The sequence below is a fragment of the Littorina saxatilis genome, linkage group LG11 (genome assembly GCF_037325665.1).
Source record: "Littorina saxatilis isolate snail1 linkage group LG11, US_GU_Lsax_2.0, whole genome shotgun sequence".
NCBI classification, from domain to species: domain Eukaryota; kingdom Metazoa; phylum Mollusca; class Gastropoda; order Littorinimorpha; family Littorinidae; genus Littorina; species Littorina saxatilis.
In genome coordinates this window covers 5,459,211-5,466,977 of record NC_090255.1, presented here as the reverse complement: position 1 = coordinate 5,466,977, position 7,767 = coordinate 5,459,211, and the positions used below count along the sequence as shown (strand labels likewise).

General features: G+C 40.6%; 1 protein-coding gene across 1 annotated transcript in view; it reads right to left on the bottom strand.

Moving 5' to 3' along the window:
• LOC138979606 (gastrula zinc finger protein XlCGF57.1-like) overlaps positions 1-6,495 on the bottom strand; it is a 22,420-nt gene extending 15,925 nt beyond the window's left edge. Inside the window, exons 1-2 of the mRNA XM_070352317.1 lie at positions 6,385-6,495; positions 774-953 (exon numbers count right to left, since the gene is read on the bottom strand). Of these exons, the coding sequence (XP_070208418.1) occupies positions 774-873 (100 nt within the window). The 5' untranslated portion in view covers positions 874-953; positions 6,385-6,495. The remainder of the gene's footprint in view (positions 1-773; positions 954-6,384) is intronic.
• Between the last annotated feature and the right edge of the window lie 1,272 nt (positions 6,496-7,767).

Below are 7,767 nucleotides of genomic sequence, written 5' to 3'. Positions count from 1 at the left end.
CACATTATTCTGACACCGGACCAACCAGTCCTAGCACTAACCCCATATTGCCAGACACCAGGCGGAGCAGCCACTAGATTGCCAATTTTAAAGTCTTAGGTATGACCCGGCCGGGGTTCGAACCCACGACCTCCCGATCACGGGGCGGACGCCTTATCACTTGGCCAACCGTGCCGGTTCTGCTGGCCCAGTGCATTCCACACAGAAAACTTAGGATTGTTGACCACATTATCTCCCCATCGAACTCCCACCACTCCCCCTCCTCTCACCCCCCCCCCCCTCCAACCCCCCCCCCCCCCCCCGCCGGTTATCAGTATTCACTCTCCAGTGTTCTCGGAGTGATTAATCTCTTTTCTCTTTCTGCCTCTGTTTATTTTCCTCCTTTCTCTGTACCGGTCTTCAAGAAACTTGAAAGTACAACCGAAGAGTCATGCAAGCTACCAGATGGTTTCGACTAGCCCAGCGTTTTACTTGCCCCTGGCGATCGGGCGGACGGTTTGGACTAGCCCAGCGTTTTACTTGCCCCTGGCGATCGGTTTGGACTAGCCCAGCGTTTTACTTGCCCGTGGCAATCGGGCGGATGGTTTGGACTAGCCCAGCGTTTTACTTGCCCCTTACGATCGGGCGGACGGTTTGGACTAGCCCAGCGTTTTACTTGCCCCTGGCGATCGGGCGGACGGTTTCGACTAGCCCAGCGTTTTACTTGCCCCTGGCGATCGGGCGGACGATTTTGCCATCCCTGTACAAGATCACTCTCCACACAACACACTTACTGCTTGGCATCCTGTCCATCCCATCAGAGGCTGCAGACGGCTCTTCAACAATTTCATACTCGATCTTCACCACAACAGTAGACGGCCGCTTCCTCTTCATCCTGATATGTCAGGTCGTCTTCCCCTGGTAGAGTTGTCTTCCCCTGGTGAGTTGTCCTCCCCTGGCAGAGTTGTTGTTACCTGGTAGACACATAACATATCTATTCAAGTCACACTAACAAATTGTCAAGAATTTATTATTGCACTGTCACACCTCTATAGTAACAGCCCTGCCGAAACAGCATTACTGCCGTATATATATATATATAGGGTATGTAGCTAAATCCACGTAAAACTTGGGTTTCATGTGCGTGTGTGCGAGCTTCTTTTTACCTGCGCTATGTCTAGAGTTTAACTAGTCAGTCTGCCTGTTGGGGTAACATCGCTGGATGTATAATACACAGGCTCAACTAGACAAGACCCTTGGACCGAGGACCTGGGTGAGCAAACGGTTTTATTGTTGAACATAAAGGTAATTCTTTTGTGTATGCCATCGTTTAAAAGACCGCTTTACATTTTTGTAACTGTTCATCATTGTTTGGTATCTTAGAAGATGTTCTAGGTTTTGTTGATATCATACTTGTGTCATCGGCAGTCTACTTACGTATGTCCGTGAAAGAATGGAAATAGCTCATCAATTGAGTTATTCATATTGTATTTGTGGGAGCATAGCCTTTTTAGTCTCCTAGTTTAGTTTTAGGGTCTGGAGGTGATAAAATAACCCGGAGGGTTTTGCCGACACCACGAGGGAGACCGGTGCTAGCATGTGGCCCGACCACAGTGGGGGACCGCGCGCCCTAGAGTTACTTGTTTGGTCAAGTCTTGGTGTCATCTTATTCTACATAGTTTCTTTGGCAGTGTAGCCGCCGGTGGTGTGCCGCGTGAGGCATATTTGTGATCCGATTTTGTATTTATCATTATTGTGTATTTGTCATCGACAAGCGAAAGAGGATTCTTTCAAGTTCAACATATTCTGGACATCATCTTCAGACTACATTGTTTGTGTGTTTGGTGCCAATCTTCGAAGAATTATTTGTCAATGTGGATTCTTTCTTTCTTTATTTGGTGTTTAACGTCGTTTTCAACCGTTCAAGGTTATAGACAATGTGGATTGTAATGTATGTGAATATTTGATATGTAACCACTGTGGTTGATTGTGTGTATTCCCGTAAGGCAAAAAAAAAATATAGGTGTAGTTACGGTAACATAGCCAAAAAAAAGGTAAGCAATCACTTTTTTTTTTAAAACTTTTTTTCTAATGTGTACAAATTAAACCTACTTGACTGGAAAATAAGTGTGCGACTCGAGCGCTTTCGCTTTCATTGCGTTTTCTGCACTCGTTTTTTGTGTGTGTTTTTTGACAAATGTAATAAAAAGTTATAGGGTCGGCCCCTAAAAATAGGGTAGGTCGGGTTACCGTAACCACACCTATTTTTTTTTTAGGCCTAATGTGTATCTTAATTGTGTGTGTGTGTGTGTGTCTGTGGGTGTGTGCGTGCGTACATGCGTGCGTATGTACATGTGTGTGTGTGTGGGTGTGTGTCTGTTTGTATAAGAGAGAAAGAGAGAGAGAGAGTGGGTGGGTGGGTGTGTGTGTGTTTGTGCGTGTGCATAAGTGTATGTGTGTTTGTTTGTGAAGGTGTGTATGTCCGTCTGTCTATATGTGCGTATGGGGGTGTGTTTTGTGTGTATGAAGTGTGTGTGAGAGAGTGAGTGAGTGTGTGTGAGTGAGTGTGTATGTGTGTGTGTGTGTTCGTGTGTTTGAGAGAGAGAGAGAGAGAGAGAGAGAGAGAGAGAGAGAGAGAGAGAGAGAGAGAGAGAGAGGTTTGTCTTTCGCTGGGGTATGCAGTGCCTTGGCATTGCACATCTACTTAATTGAATTGGTTGTATGCGGCAATGTTTTTTGTTTTTTTTAATTATCTGAATGAAACTGTTTAAACCAAGCTGTTTTTAATCGTTGTTCTACCCTGGGTTTTTTTTCTTCTTTTTTCTTTCTTTTATATTTCATATTCAGTCAACACAAATTGCTATAAATAAAACTATATACAAATCAAAAACAAACGCAAAAAGACCACAAGAGATGACATTGGAGAGTGATATAGTTTCATATAGCATGGGTACAGTGTTACCCACTAATTGATCACATCATCTCATCTCACTCATCATTTTTTTTTTTCCTCCAAATATTGAAATGTTTATTTCAGATTCATTGCTGACACTGATTAAATTGGTAACAAAACTTGATTTTTTTTTTTTTTTTTTAATCATAATTTTATATTTCTGATCTGCAATTGCTTTTCGAATAAAACAACAAGTCGCGTAAGGTGAAAATACAACATTTAGTAACGCAGCAAGACCATATACTCGTAGCATCGTCAGTCCACCGCTCATGGCAAAGGCAGTGAAATTGACAAGAAGAGCGGGGTAGTAGTTGCCCTGAGAAGGATAGCACGCTTTTCTGTACCTCTCTTCGTTTTAACTTTCTGAGCGTGTTTTCAATCCAAACATATCATATATATATGTTTTTGGAATCAGGAACCGACAAGGAATAAGATGAATGTGTTTTTAAATTGATTTCGAATATTTAATTTTGATCATAATTTTTATATTTTTAATTTTCAGAGCTTGATTTTAATCCAAATATAACATATTTATATGTTTTTGGAATCAGAAAATGATGGAGAATAAGATGAACGTAAATTTGTATCATTTTATAAAAAGCATTTTTTTTTACAATTTTCAGATTTTTAATGACCAAAGTCATTAATTAATTTTTAAGCCACCAAGCTGAAATGCAATACCGAAGTCCGGGCTTCGTCGGAGATTACTTGACCAAAATTTCAACCAATTTGGTTGAAAAATGAGAGCGTGACAGTGCCGCCTCAACTTTCACGAAAAGCCGGATATGACGTCATCAAAGACATTTATCAAAAAAATGAAAAAAACGTCTGAGGATATCATACCCGGGAACTCTCATGTCAAATTTCATAAAGATCGGTCCAGTAGTTTAGTCTGAATCGCTCTACACGCACGCACGCACACACATCACACACATACACACACACATTATGACATACACCATGACCCTCGTCTCGATTCCCCCCTCTATGTTAAAACATTTAGTCATAACTTGACTAAATGTAAAAAGAGGCATTGAAGCCTTTGGTTTTTTTTATAAATACTGATGCACATTCTAGCAACCAAAATTATATGGTTCAATTCTTTCAACAGAGTTGCTTGCATTTTTCGATTTTGTAACACCAAACATAATTTCGTGCACTGTTAACTCTATTTGTTTATCCAGATGTACCCAAATATAAAATTCTATCTGTTTCCAAAACTCAATCACCACTGGGCAAAAGAGAAAAAAGTGTTCTATATAATCAACGCTATTACTACAATATGAACAGACATTGTCCTCCACAATTTTCATTTTACATAACATAATGTTTGTGGGATAAATATTGTGAAGTAATTTCCATTGTAATACACACAACCTTGTTTCTTTAACCAATTCAAAACTAAGCAGCCAATCTTTCTTATCAATTTCATAATTAAATTTCCTCCTCCAAAAGCCAATTGCACACGGTTCAACAACTTTCATACTTACTCATTCTTTTCTAAACTGTTGTGCGCTGTGTACTTTCTTACCACGATATGAGGGGATATCCATCAAATCAATTTCTTTCTTTCCGTGCATCGTCTTTTGCATTACATTCAGAACAACAGCATGAACCATGTTATATTCCTAAAACATCACAAATGAACTGATAGGAAACAAATTCGTTTCTGTATAAAACATCATGTACACTATTAAGACCCTTTCTCGCCCAATCTTCAAAATACAGTACATTTCCGGCATAAGCAAAACATTGGTTATTCCATAAAAGCGGATTAAATAAATTATCATCAATACATAAGCCTACGTTGTTATCAAGCCAGGTTTTCAAAACAATTTTCCAAAATTTGGATTTGACTAGTTCACTCCCCTTTAGTCTCCGAAAATGAACATTTGAATAAAAACATTCACAATTTGAGCCGTACATTGAAAACACTGACTTTGGAACACATTTCCACTTATCCGTGACTTTGGGGGATGTCAGTCTGACAGCCCATTGTAATAAAAAGGATGCCTGCATGTGTTTCAAATCAATCATATTTAAACCACCATTTTCGACATCACTACACAATACACCTTTTAACCTTTTCAAATGCCTTTTTATTATTTTCTTTCTTTTTCCACAAAAATCTAAACAACAGTCTATTAAAGGCACAGTAAGCCTCCCGTAAACCATCACAGAGCTCCCCGAGCGTCTACATACAGTACAAGCATACTTCCATTTAAACGCTCACCGAACGGGAACATCCTGGCTGCTTTCTGTCGAGCGTGAGAAATTTTCAAAGAATTTATTTTCGTGGACTTGGCCCTTACAACAATGGCGCCTCGTTTTGGAGCTGGACGGCTGTGATGAATATCCCGGAAATCACGGACAGTAAGCCTCCCGTAAACCATCACAGATACTGTCAGGCTTTTACACACAGTACAAACACCCTTCCATTTGAACGCTCACCAAACGGGAACATCCTAGGTGCCCTACGTAAAGAGCGAGCAATTTTTAAAGAATTAATTTTGCAGATTGTCTCGAACACTTTTTGGACCCATCCTGAACTCAGGTCAAAAATGAGTTACTTCCCTTAAACTGGCGATAGCCGTGGATCGATGATTATCAGAATGTTTTTGGACCGTGGTGCGTTTTTGCGCTAGACCTAACTTTTAAAATCTAAATAATAAATTGACAGCTTGTTACAAACATTCTTTAATCATAAAAGAATTCTTTTTTCATCAAGACAAGATCAGTGCAATTTGAAGTTGTGAAAGTTTGAAAAAAGAAAAGCCCGGCAGCAGGGTCACGCAAGGGTCGTAGCAGACGACGCCGGGTTTACGCGGCATATCGCCGTTCCTCTCAACAGTGAAAAGCCATCGCTAGAGTTCTTGTGAACCACAGCCGTTTGTTTCGTGCATAAAAACGTGCTATTGTAGATAAGCTCACATTGAGTCGCATTCAAATGACTAACTGACGACTACATTGTGAAAAAGGGAAACTGGATCACACGGGTTCACGATGGCTCAGGGGTAAGATAAACCAAGCAAAAATAAATTCTTTGAAAATTGTTCGCTCTTTACGGAGGGCACCTAGGATGTTCTCAATCGGTGAGTGTTTAAATGAAAGGGTGTTTGTACTGTGTGTAAAAGCCTGACCGTATCTGTGATGGTTTACGGGAGGCTTACTGTGCCTTTAACTTAGACTACTAATACTTTATCAGGTATCACAAATGCCTGCATAAAATAAACAAATTGGGAAATCAAAAACGTTTTTATTACAATAATTTTACCCATGATACTCAAATTTCTTTTCTCCCATGCCGAAATCAAGCGCTTAACAGACGTAATTCGCTGTTCCTCAGAGGAAAAATGAGGAAAATTACCGTTGTCGCGTAACCCTAGTTCGACCAGGTGGCTTTTTCATGGATTTTCTTGCTCGCACCACGTGCTGTATTACCTTACAGTTACCTTTAGAGTTTCATTCCATTAGTGATCTTCGTTTTGGTATAGCCTTTGTGGCACAATCATGTGTTCATTGTTGAGGGTGAAAATGCTGCGTTTGTCCCGGAAACAAAATAGTAGTGACTTCCCCTTCCTGGAAATGTCTTTCTAGCGAAGTCCAAGGAAATATACGCCTTGGCGGTCAAATCAGCAGAGAATTAAACCAGCAAGACCGTGTTTCTGTTGTTGGCTATGGAAACTTCACAAACTCAGATGTTAAAATGAAGGTAAATGGTGAATGACTTCATTTCTTTTTTTGTGTGGTCATAATCATAATGGGTATGAAATAAAGAAAACAGGACATAAACAAGAACACATGTGTTTTTACGGCCTGCACTGCATGCGTGATTCCATGTTCAAGTCGGAGTAACACCATGGAATAATTATGCCCCCGATGGCCGGTTTAACGATGAGGGCGATACAAAAACAACCCATTATAATCATCATCAATTTTATGGCTGGGCAGTAAACACTGAGTACAGACTTCCCGTTTGATTTTTCTGATGTTCTGTTCATAATCCCTGTAAATGTACTTTCATTGTAAGACATTCTCCCGGTGTCACGATTTCATCTTTCGCCTGTGTACATATTTCCCCCTCGACATTATCTTGATCTTGATATGTTACGCCAACAGGTCCCAAGCTTGGGAATATACGTTGGCGGAGTTTGGGGAGAGCACTTGGTGTTTTAGTCAGCGGTTGGCAGTTTTCCTCTGAATTCGTTGACCGTTGACGACTGGATCGTGTTGTCATCAAGGTTGTTCCAGTCAATAACTGTTCTTGTGAAAAAAGAGTACTTGTACACTGGTGTTTTAGTACACTCCACAGTAAAGCACTGGCTGTTGTTTCTTGTGATATTTCTGACTGTGGCTGATGATGTAAAGTCTTTGTTCACTCGTTGTTTCACTTGTCTTTTTGATTTTTGTTGCTGGATGAATTTCTCAGGGGGTACTGCGGGGACCAGCCCTCTGACCACTTTGAACAGAAATGTGAGTCTCTGTTGTTTCCGGCGTTCCTGGAGTGGGGGAAGCTGTAGTCTGCTGAGCATCTCTGAGACACATCCTGGGTTTCGGTCCCTGTAGTTTTGGGTAATGAATCTGGCTGCTCGTTTCTGTACATTTTCCAGGCTGTCTATATCGCCTTGTTTGTACGGATCCCAGACGATAGGCCTACTCATGACTGAAATGTTGTTTCCTGGTAAAATTAAGAAGTGAAATTATTTATGGACGAAAAACATGTCAGTTTCTTGCATGTGAAGAAAATTGGTGGTAAAATTTAATAGATTTCACCCCCAAAATCGAATTCTTCGAAAACGTGTTCTGAGTGGTTACGTCCCTTGAGTAAGAAGGAA